This window comes from Drosophila serrata, unplaced genomic scaffold, assembly GCF_035046125.1.
Source record: "Drosophila serrata isolate PLE 108 unplaced genomic scaffold, ASM3504612v1 contig_272, whole genome shotgun sequence".
In the NCBI taxonomy this organism is placed as follows: domain Eukaryota; kingdom Metazoa; phylum Arthropoda; class Insecta; order Diptera; family Drosophilidae; genus Drosophila; species Drosophila serrata.
This window is the reverse complement of record NW_028257170.1, coordinates 1,589,500-1,615,024: the sequence shown is the minus strand read 5'-3', so window position 1 is coordinate 1,615,024 and position 25,525 is coordinate 1,589,500. Positions and strand designations below refer to the sequence as shown.

The window sequence follows — 25,525 nt, the reverse complement described above, 5'->3', positions numbered from 1 at the left end:
TAAGTTCTTTAAGGCTTCCCATTTCTTATTGTGCCTTCTCCGAAGATCCCAAAAAACTGCGTAAACTCCATGTAACAAGGCTTACTCGAAAGCCAAAGAAAGTAATTAAATTAGGGAAAGAAATATATATATATATATTTGCAGTTTCAATTAGCAATTGCTGACGATCCCCAATCCTTCCATATTCCCAGCTCAATCTCTCTCTTTCGCAGCCAACTAATCAAAAAGTGACAGGACGAAAACACACACGGACAGAGCATGACCATGGCAACCGACCGACGACAACTGACAACCACATTGGCAATGGCCAAGTCGGCTACTTCTGATCCCCTTCCCCCCCCTGTCGCTGTTGGCCTAAACCGCCGTCACTAATTTGCTAACATTTAACAGCAATGGCAGCTACATCACCCGGCACTAGCTATGGATATATAGGAACGCGTATGTGAAGAACAATATTGCTCAGAGCCGGCAAATGCATCATCAACATTGCACATTGCTGCAGTTGGCTCAAATTGTAATGCAGCTGATGAATTAGGCTTTCTGCTTCCTGGCAGGAGAGGAGGGAGGAGGGAGGTGGGCGTGGCAAATTGGTTATGGAATGAGCAGCAAATATGCAACAATTATGAATGCCATATAAGCAAGAGCGAATTGTAGTAATTAGCCAAGGGTTTCTATGATGCGTATATGGAAAATTACGTATACGCAGTGTATGCCGGCAATTGTTTCCTTTAAAATTAGTAAAAATTATAGATAAATTAATAGATATAACTAAAATAGTAGTAGTAGTAATTAGTAGTAGTAGTAGTAATTAGTAGTAGTAGTAGTAATTACTAGTAGTAATTAGCCAAGGGTTTCTATGATGCGTATATGGAAAATTACGTATACGCGGTGTATGCCGTCAATTGTTACCTTTAAAATTAGTATAAATTATAGATAAATTAATAGACAAATTTAAATACTTAAAGGTTGTTTTTAGATAAGAAATGGGAACAAAAACTGCTACCTAAAAGGGTTTAAATATCATTTAAGTAAGAAGAAGGCTCTCTGGCTTTTAAGCTATATCAAAAGACCCTGGAGACAAGGCTCAAGAAAGCAAAAACAAATCGTTCAAAGTAAATCATCTCGTTATAATAATATAAATTTGGTACCTTAAAGATAAAGAATCCTGTTTATTATAAACCAAACTAAGTTACAAGTCACAAGTTAAATTTACCACAATTTTCGTGCTTGCATACTAGGACATTACTAACCCAAATCCTGTGGGAAATTAAAGAAAAATAAGCTCGATGTGGACAACAACATCAATAACTGTAACAATACCCATTGAAGCCGACACTAATTAACCACAATCCCGTCCAGTCCAGATGTGTAAATATATATATACATATATATATATATGAAAACCCCAGTCCGGCAGCAGCAGCACTCGCATCAACTGCTCATTTTCCGCTCTGTCAAATTGGATTTCGTTGCCGCACCAAATGAAACGGATGCTGTCCAGAGTGAATAGTGAAAATGCTCTATGAATTTGCATAATTTTATTTTACATGCACTGAATTTAATGCAAGCAGAATGGCACACAAAAATCAACATCTGGAACAATGATAAAATTTTGCATTTCGAGCGACCTTCGGGTACGGTTTTTCTGGCCATGTCAGGGACCGAATACTATACTACGTGTCCCGGGCACATTTCCGGGCTCTGTGATTCATTCAGCCAGGGGTCAGGACAAACAGGAAAATTGTATTTCCAAAATAAATGCAAATTGATCAACATTTCGGCCAAGTTCAACTGTTCAATTAAAACCGAAAATCACATTTGATGTGCAGCAACATCAGTGGGTTAATGCATTCGTCGTCGAATTTTGCATAATAGATTTTTGGTGTTTGTGTGAGTGCAACTGAGTTATGAGGTGAAATTTCAGCGCCAACAGCAAACAAAGAACATTAAAGAAAACACTTGCACACAAAAGTCAACAGCATAAACAAGGCTTGAAAATTCAGAGAAAAGCCAGGGTGTGTATTGGTGGCACAACGGGGGGGGGGTAGGGGGGTGAGGTTGGGGGTACACAGTTAAATCTCAAGCGCACTTAGCACTTTTGGTAAGAAAGAGGCTAAGGAAAGGACGTGCAAAAGGGGGGTGACTAAAGGATAATTTAAATTGGGAAAATTAACTACAACTTAATTGTAAGTAAAAAAATATTAAAGAAAATATATGGGGTGCAATATACATTAAATTAAATTATAAATTAAATATTCTTCAATGTATTTTAAGTGTGATGGGTAAAGGAAAAAGATGGTTAAGGTTTATGACACAATATTATTGCTTTTTTAAATTTGTGAATTCTTTTCAGAACAAAAAGGTTCAGAAATAGTATCATAGGCTTATTATAACTATTTTAAATATAGAATTCCATTTTATGTTGAAAGTTTAATGTAGTAAAAGCATTCTTGAATATTTTAAAACAAAAGGGAACAGCTTACATATTAAGATACTAGATTATTGCTTTTATAAATGTAAGAATTTATTTTAGAGCGGAAAGGAAAGGAATATCATTGTTATCATTACCTTATTATAAAGGCCTAATATTTAGAATTCCATTTTAACCCAAATAATAAAATAATTGCAACTTTCTTGATTATATTATAACCAAAGGGAAAAACTTACATATTTTCCCTAGGTAACAAAATTTTAAATTTTAAAAATTATATATTTTCCTATACTTATCCGACTCCTAATCCCCATCTACGCCCATGGTTACCCAAAGAGTTTTATGTGAAGGGAGCGGCGCGTTAAATGCACTTACTTCAAAGCGCCAACAGCAACAAAAGAGCCAACGAGTTGAGCCAAAAAGTGTGGCCAAGTCGCACACACACACTTAGTTACACTCACAGGCACAGTCACACTAACACACACACACACACACACACGGGAAAGCAGCAACAAGGGAAACCACTTAAAAGTAAAGGCAAAAGCCATCCATGTAAATTTCTTTAACTTTTCTCCTTTTCCATTTGAGTATTTTCCTCTTTTTTTTCTCTCTTTTTTGCATTTCTTTCTCCCATCATATTTATTTAACATATTTCGCACTGACTGAGTGTGTGTGTGTGTGCGTGTGTGTGTGGCACACGCCCCTAAATTAAATGCCGCCCCGTGTCCTTGTGTACATTTCATGCAATTGGATTACATGGCACTGCTTTCCATTTTTCTTTATGTTTTTCTTGTAGACTTTTCGTTCCGTTTCCTTTTTTTATGCCTGGCCTTTTGTACAATTTCATTATTTCATTTTGTGAGAAAAGGAAAATGTTTTTCCACTGGATTTTCTTCTCGTTAGAGTGCCAAATTGGTAGTAACTTTGCATACGCAAGATTTTTGACATTTTTCGAATGGAATTGGGCGATTATGTGGGGGCTTTAAGTTGAATGAATGTAATGCTTATTGGGAAATTGTTGGTGAAATAAAAAAAATAGGATAATAAATCTAATATTAATATATGTGAGGAAATATTAAAACTAATCACTAATATATTGTATATTTTAATCATTTAATCATTTCAACCTTAAAAGGTATTTATAATTAACTATCTTTTCGATAAGCACATTATTTATTTAGTGTAATTATAAATAGTCATCGAGTTAATAGACTGGGAAAATGTCCTTAAATTAGCGAAATCAGCACAATTTATGCTTGAGTGAGCCATCGAAATGCATTTCAGGTGGATGGGAAAATAGCAAACAATAATTGGAAATGAGAAAACCACTTAAGAGTGGCCTTATTTTTTTTCTTGTTTGGCAATTTTTCACTCATCCGCATTCTTTATTTAAAAATGTAATTAAAACCGAGAGCAGAGTGAAACTTCTTGTTTTCTTTCTGCCCCGCCTCCGCATTTATCTCGTTAAATAAAAACTTTATTAGATAATTTATGACATTTCGCGCCGCGGGTAAAACTATGTAAGAGTCCTTACGCTGGGCGTTGGTGGGCGTTGGGTGGACATAGCCAAGATGCTGAGACATCCTTCGCGTCCTTATCTGCTCTCAAAAAAAAATTCAATTAAATGCTCAAGTGCCAACCAACGCACACTGTGATGACACCGCAAACACATTCATTGCGGGTCTGCGTATGTGTGTGTGTGTGAGCTTCCTTTTGGGCGTCATCATCATCAAGGACATGGCCCAGCCAGCCTGCCACCCATAATGCTGCTTAAGGTTAAGGAATTTAATTACCTTGCGGTTTCCTCGCATAACTTTCTGGCGAGCTGAAAAGTAGCAGAAAATTCTGGCCTATTTTCATTGCATTATCAACCGACCGACAGACACATTGGCACCTGGCCCCATCCACCACTTGAGTTTTCAAGAAAATTTACATTTTGTGTGGGCCGAAAAATATTTCTTTCCCATAGGGAGACGAGACGGTCGGATAAAGTGAGCAAAAACTTTCTGCTGCTGGCCAATAAATCTCGACACATTTTTGTGTCGCATATTTTCCTGTGGAATGTTATATGGACAAGACATGAAGTTGATGTCCATGTGTGCACAGAGAAAAATTAAATAAATTATTAATATTTCAATGGGAAAACTGAAGAAAAGCAAGAAAGGAAACAAACTTTGGTAAGCTAAACAAAATTCTAGAATGATCTTTCTTTTAAAGCCTATAACCCTTTGTTATTTAGAGTCCTTTTATTATCTAGTAAAATGTTCAAAGGATTTTAATTTATTGATATTTTACTCTCTCTTTATTATATTTATTAATGTTTAAAATAAAACTTTTTTTTTTAACCATATTTCACATAAGCACAATCAATAACACTTCATGTGTATAACTAAATTTTAAATACTTGATTCTTGTAAATTAAAATTTCTAAACTAAATAAATATCTTCCCGAATCGAGTACCATTTCACAGGAAAATATTTCAAAAGACAATAAGTGATTTAAAGGCATTAGTCTGTCTTTTAACCGCTAACTCCTTTTAGCTTTTTGGAATCCTTTCTCTTTTTGGCAATCGCTCAAAATGATGTTTGCAAATGTAACCAAGAAAAGGCGAACCGCCAAACGCGCGCATCCTTCGTAGCAAGTTTTCCTGTGGACTTTTCCCCCGCATTTTCCCCCCATCAAATGCCTGGCAAATTGGTTGATAACAATGGGAAGCTGGGAAAGCTGGAAAACTGGTAGCTGAAGGAAAACCACCAAACGCAGTCAAGCCAAGGCAAGTCAACCAAATAAACCATTCAAAATCAAACTAACCAAGTTTCAAGTGGCAAGGGGGGTTTGGGGAAAGGGCGCGTGCCAAAAGTGCCAAAGTCGTTGCCTGAAGATGCTGCTGCTCAAAAGCACAGTTAGCGCTAAAAGAATTCGCCACCAACAAACTGACTGCATGTCAAACATTTGCATCCTCCGTCCAGGAGGATGACGATCCATCCCCAAAACGTATGAGCGAATGCTCAAAGTTTGTTTCGCTAGTTTCGATGTGGTATAAATCCTTGAGCTTTGAACTTTTTTTCCACTGTTCAAAATTATGGAAATACAAAAGCAAAAAAAATAGGGAAATATGAAAGCAAGGAAACGTAATCGACTGAAAGATACTGAGTACACATAGGTTTTTGCTGACAATTTACAATTAATATAATTTATTATTCTGAAAAACTCATTTATAATTATAATTTTTAATTCGATTACATTGAAAAGTGGTGCTGTGCAAAACTTAGTAAAAGAAAAGGCAGGCACACTGACTTTTTAGTAATTTAGTCGAGTCGGAGTCCCTGAACTATTAAAAAAATACCATATGAGCAGTTTGTATGGAAACAGCTGTTTTCAGTTAACGATATTTCCAGGAAACCCCTTAATAAAATGTGAGAGGCTTCAATACCGATTAGTATCGATAAAAAAAATAAACAACGCATGCGCAACCAACTTCACTCATTTCTTTTCTTCTGAAAAGCCGACTGGAAACTGCAATCTGCCGAGGCAACAAGGAAAAAAAATTAAGAAAATATATTCTTCTGGTAAGTTTTCTTCAACTTTTCACAGTAGCGTACTAATTCAAATATTTTAAAGATTTGTAAAAGATAATCAATGGTTCGCGATGACTAAGGATGAGAACGCGAAGCGGCTGCTCGTGAAGACTAGCGAGGCGGTCTGTGGAGGCCCCTTTGACAATGTTTTGTGCAAGAAGATCAAAAATATAAGGTTTTGGGTGTCGATAGATATAAAGAAGGATGCGACTCTATTTGTATACAAAGATTGGATTCAAATGTGATATCTTATAGTCGGCCATGGCTAAGACATTCCTTTGGAAGTCAGTGTTGCATTTTTCTACTGAACTACTTCACTTTGCAGTTGACACTTAGTTGTGATACCCTATGGATACCGTGTATAAAAACGAAAAGTTCTTAATAACAATTCGGGAAAAAGGAAAGTTTGTCCTGCAAAAGAGTAAGCCAAAATATTTCAGTTTGTTGTGAAAAATGTGCTACAAGCAGAGCTCATTTATCACAATGATGAAGTTGCTAAAAAGTGAGCGAGCAGAAGGAGGAGGACCTGTGTCAGGCCGGGCCAGCATTCGATATTCATGCTTTTACTTTAATCATAAACCGGGGACTCACTTCAAAAAAAAAATAAATAAATGTAAAATAAGTCGACCAGTCGATGTTTTGTTCTCCGGGAATATGGATCCCCTCGCCCCCCGTAGCAATATGATTGCAGTTCTCAACTTCAACTCCGTTGATGACTTTGTTTTTGTCAACGTCATGACTGTCATGCAGAACGTGTTCCAGTTCATATTCCCCACTCATCCTGTGCTCCTGTTGTTGTGTTACAGATTTCCACTCCTTTCTTTTTTTTTTGCACCCATCCATCCACCTTGCCCTCGTCCTTGGTGGGATATTTATTGTTTTTCAACTCATAATACTTTGAGTGGGAGGAGCACAAGTGTCGGTTAAGATGGCTGCCAGCTGCTTATTGGCATTAAAGTCGCCTGTTTGAATAATGGCTTTGATGTGGGGAGTAACAGTGCTTGACTGGCGTTAAAGTTAATGCTTTGAGGTTTAGTTTGGTTATGTAAAAATAAAAACAATATGTAACACGCGAAAACACGTAGGGTACAAAAACAAAAACAAAAAACGTGCCCGATTTTCGAGGTTAGCTTTTGCCTTGCATCGACGCCTATAATTCCCAACGTGTTTTAGTCAAAATGTTGGCTAAGTTACCACGAAAATTAGTGATAGCAAAGTGATCTAAGGATTTAGATAGCTCCAATGAAACGGTCGTAACCACAACTGAATCTTGTCTTTTGACAATGTTATGATTATACTTTTTGGCTAAGGTTGTGTCTTTGATTTTATTAAAATCAAAACCGATTTGGCCTCGTGATATTCATTTCAGAACTATATAAATAATTCGAAAAGATGAAAAATTCGATTTGGTATGTTGAGTATCAGATTGAATACAATATTAAATTTCTAACAAATACCAATAAGATATGCACATAAATATGTATAAAAATGTATACATATTTATTTCATCTCAATTCTAAATTGCAATCAAATTCAAATCAATCTTGCAATTTTCTCTGATGAGATCTTATCTTCAATAACTAATTTAAAATACCTTCATCTATGGATAAACTAAATTTCGATTTAATATTTGCTTTGCTGATGTTCAAAAAAACAGGACAAAACATGTTGCCAAAGGATTCAGCTCCCCGAGGTCAGTGAAAATATCATTTATCAGTCATCGTCTATTTCTGCATTTGCAAAATATGCAAATATGCTGGAGAAAAAAAAACAACAATCCATTAATCGGAGGCAATTAGAGGCTGCGGCAAATGTCACTTTGATGACCTCTGACCCGTTTCCCCCATATTCCCATTCTGCCGAATAATCCTTGACCACTTTGGCTATATTAATCCGCATCCGGATTGCGGCAGACAACGAAGAAGCAGGACACACACACACAAAAAAACAAGCTCCACATTTCAATTTGATGACCCGATGACCTCGCCTCCAGTGGGCGTGGTCTGTCCGTTGTTTGCCACATTGAAGGGTTAAAGGCCTTAAAGTCAACACTCAAGGCCTTATCAGGGCAGCCGTCGAGGAAAGGGAAGGCCATCGCATCGCATTTTAAAGGACACCCACACACACACACAGCAGTATCCTTTTGTTGCGGCTAAGCTTTACAAATTCGTTATTAAGATGTTTTTAACCCAAAAAAAGTACAAAAATAAAGTGCCTCGAACGAAGCTGGGCCAAAAACCAGAGTTTTTAAAAAATGGCCACAAATAAATGAGCAGATAAATAACAAGTTTGTCCCAGCCAAGCTTTTGTGATGGGGCAAAGAGGAATTTGGGGGAATCCCCTTCTGCCCGCAGGTATGTTTTGTGTTGTGATAAGCTTACGGGAATGTCGCTCCAGGACAAGCAATTTAAGCGATGTCAGGACCTCGCACAGAGATACACTCGCAACACACACACATATTCCCCTGCAGTTTGTCACTGTCCTTTGGGTCACATATCGCCCAAAAACTAATTTCATCAAATGCGACTTACTGGTCACAATAAATTGAATGTTGATGGGAAGCAAATCAGGCCAAAATCAGGCAATAGTTTTGTTAGCAGAGATTGAATAATAAGTTTATGTTTATTTGTTTGATAGAGATACCTGCCGAGGGGAATTAGTTTATCACTCAGAGACTTTGATTTAATATTTATATGGAAAAATGATTGATGGAAATATGATTTCTACAATGTATTTGTAGTTTTTTCAAGTTTTTTCCAATCTAATATATCAATAAAAGTATATATCCTGAAGCTATTCCATTGTTTTGAAATATATTGTAATATCTAAGTAATTTTTTTAGCCTTAAGCATAAATAAAGTCAAAATAAATCCCCAATATAGGAAGATAAGGTTAACATTAAATCTTAAACCTACTTTTTTTAGACAATCTAATCATTTTGGATAAATAATTCATTAATAGATTACCTTTATCGAATTTTAAACCCACTATTATGTATTATGCTGCACTTTTTCACTTTTAACATATGTATATTTATATAAATTTATTTATTGCCTCTCTTTTATATTTCCCATGTAAATATAATACAAATGTCCCTAAAATATACACATATATATATTTTTCCACTTCCATGAATACATAATTAAATCAAATATATACAAATGTATACAGATGAAAGTACTGGAGGCTGCACATATGTTACGTATACGCAGCGTTGAACACTTAAAAATGCTGGTCACCAGAATCTACGCAATTGCGTGGCTAAAACCATAAATCACAATGCCTGGACAATGCCAACACCTGCCCAAAACTGAACTGAGTTGGGGTTTTCAGAATATAGTATAGAATAGATATATATATAGGGGAGTATAGCCCGCGGCAGGTGGTGAGCCCTTGAGCAAATGCACTAATTTCCACCTTTGGCATGCATATTGATATATCAACAGAAAACTATCAATGCATTCAGGTGTGTGTTTTGTTGTGTTGTGTGTGTGTATGTTTGAGGGTATGTTGTACCTGTATGAAGTTGTTGTTTGCCTTCAGCAGCGTCATTAGCATCAAAGTAAATTTACGTTTATAAATTAGCCCAAGGGCGTAACGAGCTGAATGGTGGCCATAATTCAGCTAAATCATATGAGCAGAGACAGAGGCCAAGAGAGACAAAGAGCCAGAGTGAGATGAAGAGAAAGTGTTAGAAAGAGAGAGAGAGCGAGAGAGAAAGAGAGAGGGAGAGGTGGCTTGAAAGCGGAGGATCCGGCGAAAGACCTGAATGTATGCAAAATACTTTGCCGGAATTCCTTCACTCCCGCCAAAAGACACTGAGCGGAAAATAAAAATGAAATGAGTCAAATATTTTATATGACATTTTAGATTAGAGATTGAGAATATAATTAAATTTAAATACAGTATTTTTAATTAAATAGCATAATGCTAGTTGAAGTTAAGGAGAAGAGTCTCTTGGATTATTACTCTCCAGGAAAAAACTATGTTTAACAAAAAAATTCATAATAAAATTCATTTTGAATTAAATACACAATAAAATTAAACATTTAAGAATGAAATAAAGAGTTTTACTTTCTTAGGAACCATGATGTTCTTTTTAGAAAAAGCCAAAAGATAGATAACTAGACATGTAACCTGGTGTTCCCTTATTTTTGACTCCTTCCTTTTCAGAAATATATTCTACAGATTATTTAGAAAATTCTATGGAAAAACTATAGTATTATAAAATATATCTTATATTCCTGAAATCACTGATAAACATTTAGAAAACGGCCAGAGGATAGATACATATTTAAATAGGTATTTAGTGTTTCCCTATTTTTCATACTTTCCTCTTTAGAAAAATATTTTACAAATATTTTAAAATATACTCTGGGAATCCTATGGAATTATATTATACTAATAAAAATGTATAAGCATTCTTTACTAATTTCCCCAGGTGTAACTTGCTATATTGTTCGTTGGCACAACTTATGCAAATTGCAACTCTTCGGCTTGGTCTTTGTCTTGCAAAGAAGTCGCATACCAGCGACTTGCTGGAGCTCATAGTTTCCTTCGAGTGGAACTACATAATATATATATTTATATATAGCATATATATAGGAAAATTGCATGTTTCACTGCAATGAAAACAAATCGCAAAATTACCATAATCAAAGCATAAAAGGGATTTCTGTTTTATTCTTTGTCCCCACACACAGCTTCTTTGCAGCTTCTCTCTGGCCAAGACAATAGCAACGAACCTCTTTCTTTTTTTTCCTTATTTTTTTGTTTTTTGTAGAAAGTTGTCGACCAAGTTTGCTCAACGAAATATTTTAAAGTAATTGGCCTCGTTTGTTGGCTGCAAGAGCAAATTGAATTTCGAAATAGATCTATTTGAGTTTGGTAATTGGTGCGGGGTCTCTCCTACGAATAGTTTTTGACAAGTTTCCTCTCGTATTTTATTGTGGTCCTTGGTGTAATTGAGACAAGGTGGTAAAAAAAAAACGGTAGAGAGAAGGAGAGAAATAAAAAGTCACGGAGTATAAAAAGTTAAAAATTAGAGAGGAAATGAGTTTGGAAGGTTAGTTATTGTGTGATAGAAGATTATAATAATTGAGGTATTAATGGATGTTTAGAAGTTCTAAAGGGTTTTTTCGTTTTTTTATAGCCTTGATCTGAAACTAAGTTGATTTCTGTATATAATGCAGATCAAATTTATAAATGTAATCCTCTTCCACCATATGTAATAAATATTTATAGAGGATTAATTATTAAATTCATTTGCTTGCACTGTTGGTTATTAAATTTCAAGGGAAAAAATGTGTTTTGATCATTAGGAAAGTATAAACTATTATAAACTTACTCTACAAATTGAAAATATATATGTACAATACATATCTTATTAACACTTTCCAAGATATTGTATTTCTTTATATTTTTTTAATTTATTTACATTTTATATTTAAATATTTTTAATAGAGCCTTAAAAGCTTGGCCAATAAAAAGTGTAAAAAGGGGCGTTGCCCAACGTTGTTTGGCCAATTAAATATAAGCCAATGAGAAGTCAACCAACTAAAATCCCCCAACAGGGCGGAGTCAATAGGAATTAGCCAATCAGACCATGTGTAAGAGGGAGGAGTCTAAAGTGATTAGCCAATCGGAAGAAGGCAGTGGGTGGGGCTTAGAAAGATTAATTATTTATAAGTTATATAAATATAAAATAATACTATTATTATTATTTAATACCAATTTTGTCAGATACGGTATGAAATATTGTGTATATCCATAAAATAACGATCACTGATTAGGTAGACCTTTAAAATAATTTGACCTCCTTTATTCTGTTTTTTAATTTAACAAAAATATATGTATATACAATTTTCAATTAACTAGAAACACCATTATAATTCCATGCTTACCAACACCAAACTATTGATATTTCACACAAAACACACATTGAAATCCTTTTAAATAAACATAATCCAAAAGGTCGTCCTATACCAGAATCATTAATATATTCTCGAAGCTTTTCTAAAGCTTTTACAAAATATTTTATATATATTTCTCGATTGGTTGCTGAACTTGCTAAAACAGAACATCCATAAATATCTGAAATTTTACTATAAAAATAATAATATTTAAAGAAATAATACAAGTGCTTAGGTCTGCTTTGATTTTTATAATTATAAAATAAGTCTCAAAAATGTTTTAACAAAAATTAATCAAATATAGAATCAAATAAAAGTTAAAGATTCAAACAAAATCCAAGCAGACCAAGTATTTTAGTGATTTTTGTTTTTCTCTGGTTTTTATTTTCTTTATAAAATTACTAAAGTACAAAAATTTGTTGCTAAAATAAAATTTTTTTTACAATTTTGTTTGCTAATTTACAAAAGTCCTACGCGAAAAAAATACATGTTAAAATAGCTGGAAGACAACAATTGACACCATTGGACACTCACATAAGTACAGTACACTCTACAAAACTATGGACGAAAGATTTAGGATGTGACTACTACTAACTAGAAACACACACAAATTAAACGAGGCTTAGGAGATGGAAAACTATAAATTAAAGTGGGAAGAGGGAAACTTGAATTTAGGGATGATAGAAATTCGTTTGGGTTCTATGGGTTTTAGCGTTCTCCTCCGTCCACGCCCACTTTGGGGAGAACCTGTCAAAGTTCCACTCATCGGGATGACCCTCATGGCCGCCAACCTCCTCCGCGGGACTCATCTGGGACCACTTGAAGGGTCCGGAACCAATCCTTCTCATGGCAATGGCTCTCATATCATTGCGTACCGGTCGCCGTTCGGTGATGAGTTCCATTTCCGCCAAACTGGCTGCATCATCGATGCTCACACTGAGTCTTTCATCGCCAATGGCTGCTGTGGCTACACCATTCTCGTTCTGATCCTCCAAAGCCCGAGGCTGGACATGCTGTAGTCGCAGGAAAATAGGTCCTGCGAAGGCATGATAGTCGCTCTCACCCAGACGGGCATTGTAGGAAAACAGCTTCAGATCTATGTTGCCATAGGCAATCGACTCCTCGCCGCCTAGGAGATCTCCACGGAAACCATGAGTTCGCAGATACTTGTCCACTGCCTCGAGGTTTGTCAACTCGGCCTCATCCGCCTCCGAGAGCTGCTGATCCTCGCTGTAGCTCACACCACTGGCCTCCAGAACACTCTTGTGATAGGGCACTCCATTGGCCAGCCAGGATGAGTTGCCAGGAATCACTAGGAAGTTCTGGGTGACATCCTTCTTGGTCAGACTTCCCGGCAGCTGTTCGGCAATCCAGACCATGTCCTTCAACTGATCGTGGCGGTTCAGAATAGCTGTCCTATCCTTTTCGTTCACAGTGACAGCAGCATCATCATGCTTATCATCGCCTTCTCGAACATTGTACAGCTGATCCTGATCGCCCAACTTCTTCAGATCCACAGTAATCCACTGCTTGGCTCCGGTGAAAGGATGTCTGGCCATGGCATTGGCCCAAGTCTGACGACTCTGGGAAATCCGATTGGCAGCCATTACACGTGCCACCAGAGGCACCATCTTCTTCGTGTCCACCGTTTTCCACAGTTGCAGATTCTCATTCTTGATTCCCACGCCGCCTACGATGGCCTGTACATGACGTCCCTTGACCACATAGAAGTCATCGGTGGAGCCGAGTATTCCAGGATAACCCGTAAAGGTTATATCCACTCCAGGCACAGTGTTACTCCTGAGCTTTGGCGAAAAGTGATAGTGGAATTTGTAGCGCTTCTGAATCCTTAGCATGGAGGAATAGCTGCCAGCAGTGCTGTGACCAAAGAGTAGCTGAAGTTTCTGGGGTTCCTGCTCCTGCTGGACGATCCTCGTCAGCATGGTGGCGCTGGGCAAAAAGAAGTTCTTTGGCTGATCAGTGGATGAATCCTCCCCACTTGCTGTACCATTTGGCAGCACATAGTTCTCGTAGTAGATCTTCAAATCCTGAATATCGGCAGCGGCATTCATCAGCAGGAAATCGGAGAAGGGTATTTCACCTTCCAATTCAGAGCGAGCTCGAATTGCTCCACGAATGTAGCCTTTCTCCAGGCCCTCCAACTGGTTGACAAACAAGTGCAACTGATGCCAGTAATGATCATTTTCACCCTTCGCAGTCTGTGTCTTCAGGCGTTCAAAGTTGGCGGTTAGGAGCTCCCTCAGCCAACCGCAGAATTTACGGGAACTATCATCACGATCACAGGATGTGGCAATGGTGCTGGAAAGTAAGAAATTATATTAATTTCTTGTTTGATTAAGTTAGGAGAGGTTATCCTTACTTAACCCACTGATTGTAGATATTCCTCCAGGTCAGCGAACCCTCTAGCATGCCAGCGGCATAAGCCTGTACCCAATCATCATAACTTCTTTGGGTTTCCACCTCAATTTGAGCCCATCTGTTGAAATGGATAAAGAGTTATTAATGAGATACTTAATTTATATTATGAGCATCACATCTTACCCATTCTCATAGACCGAATCCTTGTAGCAAATCCTAGCCACACCTTGGGGTATATTAACCAAATCATTCTGCTGCTTCCAGTTCTCAATGGTGAATCCCACCTGCTTTGTCCACAAGGCGGTGGCACAATAAGTACCATCATATGTCGGCCTCTCCATATAGCCAATAAAGAAGGCTCCAATGACCAAAAGACCAGCTCCGATAAGGATGTAGGTCCCTATCCGCGTTTTTTGCCACGATGCACCAACGACTTTCAACATTGTGCCGGCCGTCTTGAAGCTGCAGTGCAATTAAGAGACGAAAGATGTTTCCAGCAATGATCACAGGATCACAGATCTATACACCAAATTTCAGTATTTTTCAATTTCTATCCCAAATAATTATGATCGGCACGAGCTGCGTAGGAGTGGCCAAGACGGTGGGCAATTAGGTGGCCAGTGTGCAGGTGGTTCTGTGGTTGGGTGCAGGTGCAGGAGCTGAAGTTCCTGCTGATCTCGGTGGCCACGCTGTCTAGCGTTTTGGCCAAGTGGTTCATGGGTGGTGGACTGCTTTCAAGCAGAGATTTCAACGGTTTCCAGGTGGTTAAGTTTACGTTAACTGATGCTTCTTAAAGGTTCTCGATTCTCGGTGGGGTTATGGAGTGGTGGTGTTGGTTGCTCTTTCGTTTTGGCTATGTCTTTTGAGGTTCAAGTTGTATCCCTGATAAATAACGAAAAACCCATAAACCGGACATTAGAAAACACACAAAACACATACACATATCAAGGGAAAGGGAATATTTACTAATACAAAATACATAAATATTTACACATCACCATATCCCCCAATCTCTGATCAATAACTAACCATAATAAACAATAATCAATAATACTACATATACTTATTGAATACATAATAACCTCTTGAAGAGCTGTCCTTGAACCATTTCCTTTATTTACAAACTTTCCCCCAAAGAACCAAAACTCAAAGCCAAATGTTTATTTCACACTTTCGCTATTTCTTTTGGCAAAAGAAATTCGAATTCTCTCTCTCTCTCTCCCTCGAAGTAAACAAATTTAAGCATTTGTAAAACTAATAAATTAATTTTATAGCTCGAATGGTACTTGAGTGCCTGAATTACTTTATGGCCAAACAGCAGCTGGCGAAATTGGTTAGATTGTGCCAAAAAAGATAAGCAGAACACCTGTCCCGCTGATCCCACCACATAAAAGTATCTCTTTGGAATGCTATGGTTAGCAAACCATTTCAAATGGAAAAGTTTCGCATTAGTTTATTTAGCTTTCCTTGCAGCTTGTCTTTTAGTAAATTAATAACATCATTAAATGATTACAAAAACCCACAATAATAAAATTCTAAAAGGAGAAGAATTTCAAAGCCAATGCCAATCGAAAATCTTTCACAATGCCCCCAATGTAATTCGAAAATTCCATTTCGATTTCCAAATTAAACCTGTGTGTGCGTTGGTAAACAATATAATTGTGTACATTTGGCACGTGTGGAGAACACGAAATCGTATCGAAATCGTATCAAAATTGTATTGAACGCAATTATTTTCGCTTAGCAAAATTTTCAAACCAAAATTCGGAATGGTTCTAAACATCAATCAATTAACAGGCTTATACAATTAAACATTTATATATCGATGTGTATATCCTAGATTGTTTTCTCTTCTGCAGGTTAAATGTATCTTATAATTCCCTGAGCGACTTTAATTGATAGGTGGCATGTATATAAATTGTTTAAACAAATGTAAATCATTTTTACAGAACATAAACAAAACTAGTATTCAAACTTACCTTTTTGTTTCCCGGGTCCAGGAAGCTGCAATGTCACAAGTCAACCCATTTGAAGAACTGCAATAGAAATAAATTAAATAAATTAGTTTAAGATCATCTCTTGGTTGATTTTTTATCACTTTGAAGGCGCCTCTAACTCAAATAAAAAAGCATACACTTGGTCAATGCCTTATTTAATATAGCTTCGTTGTTTATTTTCACAATTTGATGGCAAGTCTCGTGATTTGTCTGATTTTTGCCGCCAGAAGAGACTCTGGTGGGTCTTTGTTTACTTTTGGATATCAATTGAACAAAAACTGAGCCAGGCGCACGCGCTGTGGAATTGTTTGGGATTATTTGTCATAAAATGTTGATCATGCCAGTCATTGGACATTCAAATGAAATATGATCGCGCTAATTGATGGACGGGGAACACTTTGAAATTGAATTGTTAGAACGCAAGAGGGAATTCACCCCGGTTTCCCAATAAATCGATCATTAAATTACTGTTCAATAAAGTGACTTAAATGGGATTAATACACCAAAAAACCAGGCGTTAAGCTATATGAGAAATAAGTGATCATAAAGCTCAATTGATATGTTTTACTTAATGAATTTTTAATGACGACAAACCTATAAATATTTTTAAATTTCTTACTTAACTAAAGTGTGAGTTTTGTTTTAAGTACTATATTTTAGATAAAACATTTTTTGCAATATTGTGACGGCATAATAACCTGGAAAATATAATTGCAGCAGTAAATTACTGCAAATGTAAATTACTTTTCCCAAAAAAAAAGCTTTAAGTGAAGTAATGCCTTTTTAGCTTGCTGACTAATCAGAGGCTGTGATGCTATAATCAAGGTCCTAAACTAAACAAATTTATATTACAAAAAACAAAAGTAACAGTGAAAACATTCTTTCATTTCACTCATTTCCATTTCAATTCGTTGTGAAAATAAACAGACATCAAGCAAAAGTGAAAAGAGTCAGCGCCTCAACACATCCATCACGAGTTAACAATGAAATAAGTTTATATTTTTAAACATATTAAAGGTAATCCATAACAGAACTTAATTGACTTGCCCTCAGGGAAGGCCATCAATATATAAGCTTCTATATATATAATCTATTGAAATCTAGCTTTAAACTTAATATTGACGTCAGGAATTAACGCCAAGTTGGGAAAGCTAAAAACAAACGTGGGATCTTAAATAGCAAATAGAAGCATAAAATCCCAGGTAAAAGTTGCGACTGACGTCTTTGCAGTTCACTTAAGTCACTTAGCTCGATTAACGCCATTATCATTATAGCAGAATAAACACAGTTGTTTTGTTTTTAGATACAATTGTATCCACATAAACCTGCCTCAGTTCTGGGCTACTGAGCCAGATAGTGACAGTGTTTCCATAGCCCTGATAAAATTATCAAATGTTTTTATAACCGCCTTTTGTCACTTGATCAATCAAAACTTAGCCTGGCGGTAAATAATTTACACAGTCCAAACCCAAATCGGGCTCAGCAAATTTTGTGTCACCAAGTGAACAAAATATTGATAAGATTGCCAGTGTATATTTATTAGCTAAATATTTAGATATGCATGTCTAGCATTTTGGCATATTAAGAACATAAGTTCAATCAGCAGACGTCCATAAAGTTCAGACCGATAAGATAAATCACTGACAAAAACTACGTAGGCTGTTATTAAGAGTGGAAAAAATTCTTTATAAATGAAAGTTGAACATATTAAATAACCTTTCCATACTAAATCAAGAAATGTTATGGTCATAACACTTTTTTACACTTTTGCAATACATTAAAACCCACATTCATTTGTATATTTATAAAGTAAACACTTTCTTACCCAAAAACAGAATAGGTCCTATATAATATCTGAAAGATTTTCTCTTAACCAATTAGCCTTTGCCTAGGAATATTTTACCATTTGATCTATGGAAAATTCACTTGCCTTTATGATTAAAGTTAATTTTCCGCTGGTAATGGAAACTTTTGATGGCTGGCCATAAATTCAATTGCTCTCATTCATTCAAAATATACAAAATAAGTAAACACTTGATAGGAAACCCACAAAATACTTGCTTCTCTTTGCAATATGAAATACCACAACAAATTCATAATCTTTCCAAGAAAACCAAGCGCCACATGTGGCATTCGCAAGAAGAACGGAGGCAGCTTTATCTCTCCTCGTGCCGCGTGAGTAAATGTTGCTAATAAGTTTTTTTTTTCTTAATTTTATTTAATTCATTCCCCTCTATAGAACATGTGGGAAATCGCTGAATGAATACCCGCGAATCGTCTACGTTGCATATTAATTTCGGATGAGCTCCACATGGCATTTTGATTGAGGTAAAGCAAAAAACTGCTAACTGGGCCGATGCCACGCGTCGCTATCGAGCTGCCAACGCCGCCACCGATTTTGATAAGGCCAAAAGTCCCCCGAGTTCCCAGTCTGGAGTGAGGGCCATGTAAACCGATCTCCCCCAGCAACAAAGTTGGAAGTCAGCTAAGCAAATGCAAACGTTTTGTAAAAATGCACAGACAAACGCCGCACTGCGGAAATTAAACACTGAGAGGATTTATATAAACTTTTAGGTATTCAATTTTAATTTAATTTGAAAATTAACATCTAAAATCTAATTTAATATATTTAGAAATATAAATTAATTGTATAGTTTTTCTGGGTTTAAATTCAAAGGCAATGCCATGTTGTTAAAATTTCTATAGCCTACTTTTCAACGCAATTGCAAAGCTAATTTAAATCTTTAGAAATTTGGTATTATATAGGAGTGCTATAAACACTCTAAGTATTATTAAAACCATTACAAAGAAACCAAGAAAAGAAATTAATATTATATATATTTTAAAAAATAATTTACACACAGTTTGGCAACTGAAAATTTGAATGGCAAACTATTTGATACCCATCTATGCTAAAGGGCTTACTACTAGACTACTTTACTTAAATTTTTTTTTTTAATTCATCAATAAATTGGGTCATTTGTTATATGAAATAAAGTATAGAAAAAATACACTATAATATTCCATTAAAGTTTAACTAAGAACTTACTAAACTTGATATATATTTATTTTCTTTATAAACTGCTTGATAAAATAATGTTTACTTATGCCTTTTTTCGAGCTAAATGTTCTGGAAACTATTTTTCCCACAGTGCTGATACTGTATCTTTTTTTTGTGGGGATTGCACTTTTTGAGATTGGAGTCCAAATCCAGTGTTTAGACTACTGACAGACAGACAGACATAAAAAAACACGAGCGCCGCGACGCGACGTCTGCGACTTGGGGATCCAGGAAACCGGAGATCGAGGGACTGGAGACTTGGACAGATTGCTATGACCAGCGCGTGGATGGGACAGGTTACCCAATACCAGGACAGAGATACAAAGCGTGATGTATAAGTTAAAGGAACGCCATTAGATACCCAATGAACTCATCTCAGCTAATCGCAACCTACAACACGCTCCAATCGAATGATAATCGAGATTTTAACGACTCAACCAGCTGATCCACAACTGAGCTTTAAATGATTCGACAAGTCTGCTGATTTAATTAGATTATAAATGCATATACATATATATTTGATTAGTTAGGGGCTCGTGCGGGAAATTCTTAATTAGTATATGCTAATAGACAGTGAATGGAATCGCAATAGAATATATAGTCTTAATAAATTGTGATCGCTTTGGAGTTCAGAATTCGTGTGAATATAATCATTGGGAATGTTCAAAGCAGTGGGCCATTGTGTGTGGGGGATTTTATTTTCTGTTTACGTTCCCAGGGGAAATGTTTTATCGAACGTAATGATATAATCAAATGATATAAGTCCCTGTGAAAGTCAACCTTTTCGAAGGTGTTTTTGATTTTACGTAATATGAAAACATTTTGATCAATTTATAATCAAAGTTAAACTCATAACTGACTTTGTTTCTTGTAGTTCCATCTTTAACTTTTTTCTTAGCAACACTTTAATTTCTCTCAAAGTGTTCATTAAAGTTCAAACAACCTTATATTTAATATTATAATTCTTAAGAGCTCTCACTTATCAAATTTTAAATTCGGTTAACCGGTTTTATTTGGGGAAATCAAAGCAGTTAAGTTCGTTTACCTCGATTTTTTTTCGATAAGTCACTCACCGAAATCTATTATGCCTTCGAATTAACTGCAATTATCTGGAAATTCGTTGGGATTGCGACTTAATTTGTATTAAAATTTTTTGTATGCCCCATAAACCGGAAAAATCTGCACTGAATAAGTATCTTGAAGATACAGCGGAATCTCCTTTACGTCAATCTCTTAGCCCGATCGCTGAATATCGTCCGAATGCCTTGACTGTGCCACCGAAACTGGCGATGGTGCTTTTTCAACTTTCGGCTTTTCATCTCTCTTTGCGACTCGGGTTTTTCTAGACACTCGGCGAAGGCGGGAAAAATCGTGCAAATTTTCATACCTGCTAGCCGGAAAAAAACAATCACGGGTATATGGCATTTTAAATAAAATTAAGAAGGGGAAAATTATAGAACCTATGTGTAAAGTTGATGAATTCATCTTGAACATGCTAAGTACAGGAAATTTTTAAAATGTCATTGGAGTGATAAATGCAAAGATTGTCATCTAGATAATATAAATATACAGTGTAATATATATTTCTGGTTATAAAATCATCTTAAAGTAACATCATAAAGCAACCAGAGAATCTGTTGTATTTTCTCGGTGGTTTCATTGGCCAATATATTGATCTCTTATACATATGTATATGATAATGTTTAGGAATTCCCTGAATTTATTGGAAATAAAACGAAATATTTTCAACTTATGAGAGAATATAAAAAAAGAGTATTACAATTTAAAGAACTGGGTATTTTATAGTTGGGAAAAACCCAACATTCTCTTTGGTTTTGGCTATGCTTCGGTCAAAAGTTCTATTGAACTTGGCCGCCATTAAAGAGGAAGGCGAATACCATTCAGTTGGCTGATCGGTGGGTTTCTCTTCACATTGACAGGTGGTATCTGGGGGTGTCATGTGGCTCGAGGAACGTGAGGTCTTGGGGTTAACTTGGCTTGGTTCTTGGTCAGATTTATTTATGGCCTTTATGACTGATTTATCTGCGCATTATGCACTTGTCCATGCAAATTGCCAACTGACAGGCAATCGAGTTTCCGCTTGGCTACAGTTTTACAATTGAAATTGACATTTAATTGAGCGGTTATTCAGTGCGCAGTTGAAAATGGTTTTCCCATGAAAATTGTGTGCCACTCATTCAGTTTCCTCTCTCTATTTCTCGAACTGTATGTCTGTCTGTTTGTCTGTGTGCATTTCACTTTCTTTGCTCAACAAAAAATGATAAGAGTACTATTTTTTTGGGGTCAATCAAAAATGCTTGGGGACTGCTCTCAATTAAAATGAATTGAAATGGCGACAAGTTTGCGTGATCATGTGGCAAACAGACATATTTATATAACTAAAGGAGATAAATCGAATGGCGGGGGATAACCTTGATTAATCCCTCTTTGTCTCTTGTCTGAAAAATTTTATTGACAATTGTCGGTCAATATCAAAAGTGTCAGAAATAAAAAAAAGTTATAGAGGGCCTGAACAGACTTCTAATGTGTGTTCATTTTTAAATCCATTTCGATTCATCTTCATCCTTTCCTGTTCTTCTTCTTGTGTCTGTCTGGAAGGGCAACATTCCATGATGAACTTATGTATGTACAGTGAAACTTATATAAAAATTAAATTTTGTTTTATATAAATTTAATTTAATTTAATTATATTAAAGTTGAATTGTAGATTTATTACGTTATATGTAATACAAATTAAATAATTACAGACAGGAAGACATAATTTCAACAGGATAAAAAGGTATGATATATATTTTAACTTAAGCTTAAATTTCATTTCCATTTTTTAAATTGTATAACTAATATCCAAAAGTATTTAAGTAAAATATATAAACCATATTTTAAACGTAGATATTTTGTTCTAGCTCTCTTACTATAATACAAGTTCACCTTAAGGGAGTCTCGCCTGTCTACCAAGCCAGAAAGGACAAGAACCTCAAGGATTTTGACCTCATTTGTCTGGGGAAACTGTGAGAGAATATGAGAATGCTGCGGGATAGGGAGGCCTGGCGTCGCCTGGCAACTTCTCGGAAAGACCTGCCCCTCTTGCCTTAATAGTTTTTATTTTTATTGCTCTTTATTTGTTTTTTCAAGACGCAGAGACCGCTGGAGAACATCCCATTGAAATGCGCCGCGCATGCTCCATGGAGGCGAGGCATAAACTTGTTGCTAGGCAGCAAAATCAACCGTCCCCCGATCGTTTTTTTAGAGGTAATTCAAGAAGTTTTTGTCTCGGTTTTCGTCTTTTTTTCATCTTCTGGAGGTTGTATACTAGGCCATTGGCTTTTGAGGTTGAACTCTTACTTTTGTTTAAGCAAAAAACATAATTGTCTGCAAGGTTTTCATTTTGTTCGAGGTTTACTTTTCAATGAACTTATTTTTAAACTTTTGGCACAGTCCGAACTGCTCAGGGGTAAGGCTGGAACTAAACTGGCACCAATTTTTATTTATTTTGGAGTCCCCACATCACAGAATCTTATGCAAAAAAGAAAAAAGAGTGTTATCTTGTGAAGATAAGGGATTTTTCAGCGGAAAAGACACTAAAACGGTCGGACAATCTACGTAAATACGTCAAGTACGATGTATTTTTGGACGCCCTATGTCTTAATTGTTATTATATTATATGACATGTTTATTTGGCAAACTTCCACTGCGAGTTTGGTAAATATATCGCGTGGAGAAGTCACTGTTTACCAGGTCTTCACCCATGTCAACGATCTGCTCAACACTCATGTGATCTTCATGGAATATGTGGATATCGTTACTTAACGAAAGATGACTCAACTTTTTGGTTGGAAGTCTAGCCAATAACTGATATTGGAATTAGGGGAAGTCTGTAATCAATGGCGCCAAAGATATGGCATTTGCTAAAAATAAGCAGAACCATAGGACTTCCCCTAGAAACTTAGATAAGAGCTTGATGACCTCATCGAACTTTCAATTTATTCCGTAAATTATATATGTATATTATATATTTATTTCAGAGAAATCATTCACACATTGTCAAGACTTTAGAAAATATGTGGAATATATGCAAATATTTATAAAGAATTTTAATGGGAAGTTTGGTTTTATTTTTTACTTGTTAATCATAAAAAGTATTTAAAAACAACCAATTAAGAAATAACTAACAAATACTTCAGAATATATTTAGAATATAAAAGTATATTCTTTAGCAATTTTTAATAAGAAATTTTTTATAAAATATTTATGTTGTTTTATGTTTGTGAAATATATTTAAGAAAATGCTTTTTAGAATTTGAAAGTTTTTAAATATATTTTCCAATTAAAAACAAACACAAAAAGTAGGCCGCATACTTTGAATTTTGAATTTTTAATGATGCTATTCATTTTAATTTTAGAACACATTTAATTTTGGAAAAAATCGAAAATAAAAGGAACATTTACTATATGGTAAAAAATTGTGTCATTGTCTATACAAAGGATCATCTATGGTGGTGGAACAAAAGTCACTCAAAGGACAACCACCCTTATTATACTATATACTACTCCGACTCATTTTCCGATCGTCTGATCCACAGATAATCCACACTCGTTTCCCCGCTGAGCGATGGAAAAATTTAACGGAGACAATCGCAATATACAATGTTGACCCTATTTTTGTCAGTAAACAGATATTGCGCGTCGCGTTCCTGATTTTTGCTATAGCGTTACGCGAGGTCAATAATGATACAATTAGCACTTGGCACCTGAGAGTTCAGTAATCTTCTCAACCGACTCAGATTCGGATTCGGAATCCGATTCCGATTCCGATTCGGTTTCGGATCGAGAGCGAGGACAACTTACCGGAAAATTGAAATGTCTGGTGACTCAGGCAAAATGAGTAAAATTCCCAAAGGTGTTGATTAAATGGGTAGCACTATGGATTGGATTGCTGCTAAAATCAGCCACTGCTATATATTTTTTGGTTTAACACGATATTGCTATATAGTCACACAACGATCTCGTGTTAATTATCCATGAAGGGCTACATTGGAAACGCACTGTATATGGTTTGGATATAACTTTTCCCGATTAACGATCCCTTTGCGAATGGGATTTATTTATTAGCGGTTTTGGTAACTAATTCGATTTGTTTTATTCGCTTGAGTCACTTCAAATCATTTGAAAGGTTGAGAAAGAACTCTGTTGCTATGCGGCTAGTTTAAAATATCAGCGACAAGTAACTAATTATACGGCGTGGTGGCGTATATGTAATGTGCCTGTGCCGCTTGAGCGTTTTAGTGGGGAGAGTTTTGTAGAACGCGAGAACGTGGCGTTTCTTTATTTATTTTTTTTTTTTTATTTTATATATTCGTTGATATTTACACTGAGAGCCTATACTCTTTAATTGTTCTTGCAGGCAGTACTTATTTTTAGCGTCGGCAATTGCACATCGAAGTGAAATTGAAAAGATAACACGAAAAACACAGATCACACGGAACGAGCATATATAACGACTTCCGATTCAACGATTTTCAGCAGAGAGACTGAAGCCGAAGAGTTTTACGATCATATCGCTGGGTCTTCGCCGACAGAGAGAGAGAGGGAGTGTATAGGTTATCAACTCTCGGTCTGTCCGCGGAAAGTACGAGAGCAAAGGCTCAAGTACACTAGCCTACATGATTCATACTTATGGGTAATAAGATTTTATAATTCATTGCTATAAGATATATCATTATATATCTAAAAATAAAAACATGCATTTTAATACAGAAAGATTTTATATACTTTTATTAGGTGAATTAATGTGTATAGTCAAGGGTGTAATAATTTAGTATATATAAAATTAAATATGGAATGACACATAACTAATAAAACAACATAACGAAAAATTAAAATTGGTAATGAATTATGAAACTTCCTCCCTCCCTCTCCTTTTCTATATATATATATGTATTATTTATTCTACACTAACCTCAACTGCGTAGCTCAGTGTATTGTGCTCCCTCACTTCCACTCATTTAGCTGCCATGGAGTGAATATCTCATAGAGTAATTAAGTACGCTCTCACCTTGCCACTCTCTCACGCTCTCTCTCTCTCACTCCCTCTATCACTCATTTTATTGATCTTCAATTTGGCACCCTCTCTTCCTCTCACCTTGCG

At 35.9% G+C, this 25,525-nt stretch overlaps 2 protein-coding genes across 2 annotated transcripts; both read right to left on the bottom strand.

The window, feature by feature from the left end:
• Positions 1–12,283: 12,283 nt before the first annotated feature.
• lama (phospholipase B domain containing lamina ancestor) lies at positions 12,284–24,960 on the bottom strand. Its single transcript, XM_020942446.2, has 5 exons — positions 24,226–24,960; positions 16,281–16,337; positions 14,485–15,183; positions 14,303–14,419; positions 12,284–14,241 (listed from the first exon to the last, which is right to left on the bottom strand). Exons 3-5 carry the CDS (start codon positions 14,742–14,744, stop codon positions 12,594–12,596), a joined length of 2,025 nt encoding a protein of 674 aa, XP_020798105.2. The 5' UTR covers positions 14,745–15,183; positions 16,281–16,337; positions 24,226–24,960; the 3' UTR covers positions 12,284–12,593.
• Positions 14,841–15,019, bottom strand: LOC147643471 (uncharacterized). Its single transcript, XM_086833969.1, has one exon. It carries the CDS (start codon positions 15,017–15,019, stop codon positions 14,852–14,854), a length of 168 nt encoding a protein of 55 aa, XP_086690095.1. The 3' UTR covers positions 14,841–14,851.
• Positions 24,961–25,525: the final 565 nt, after the last annotated feature.

Coding starts and splice junctions, on each gene's coding strand:
- LOC147643471 (XM_086833969.1), bottom strand. CDS start 15,019: ATGAACCACTTGGCCAAAACGCTAGACAGCGTGGCCACCGAGATCAGC.
- lama (XM_020942446.2), bottom strand. CDS start 14,744: ATGTTGAAAGTCGTTGGTGCATCGTGGCAAAAAACGCGGATAGGGACC. Junction 14,420..14,484: donor GATTCGGTCTATGAGAATGG/GTAAGATGTGAT, acceptor CCATTTCAACAG/ATGGGCTCAAATTGAGGTGG. Junction 14,242..14,302: donor ATCTACAATCAGTGGGTTAA/GTAAGGATAACC, acceptor CTTACTTTCCAG/CACCATTGCCACATCCTGTG.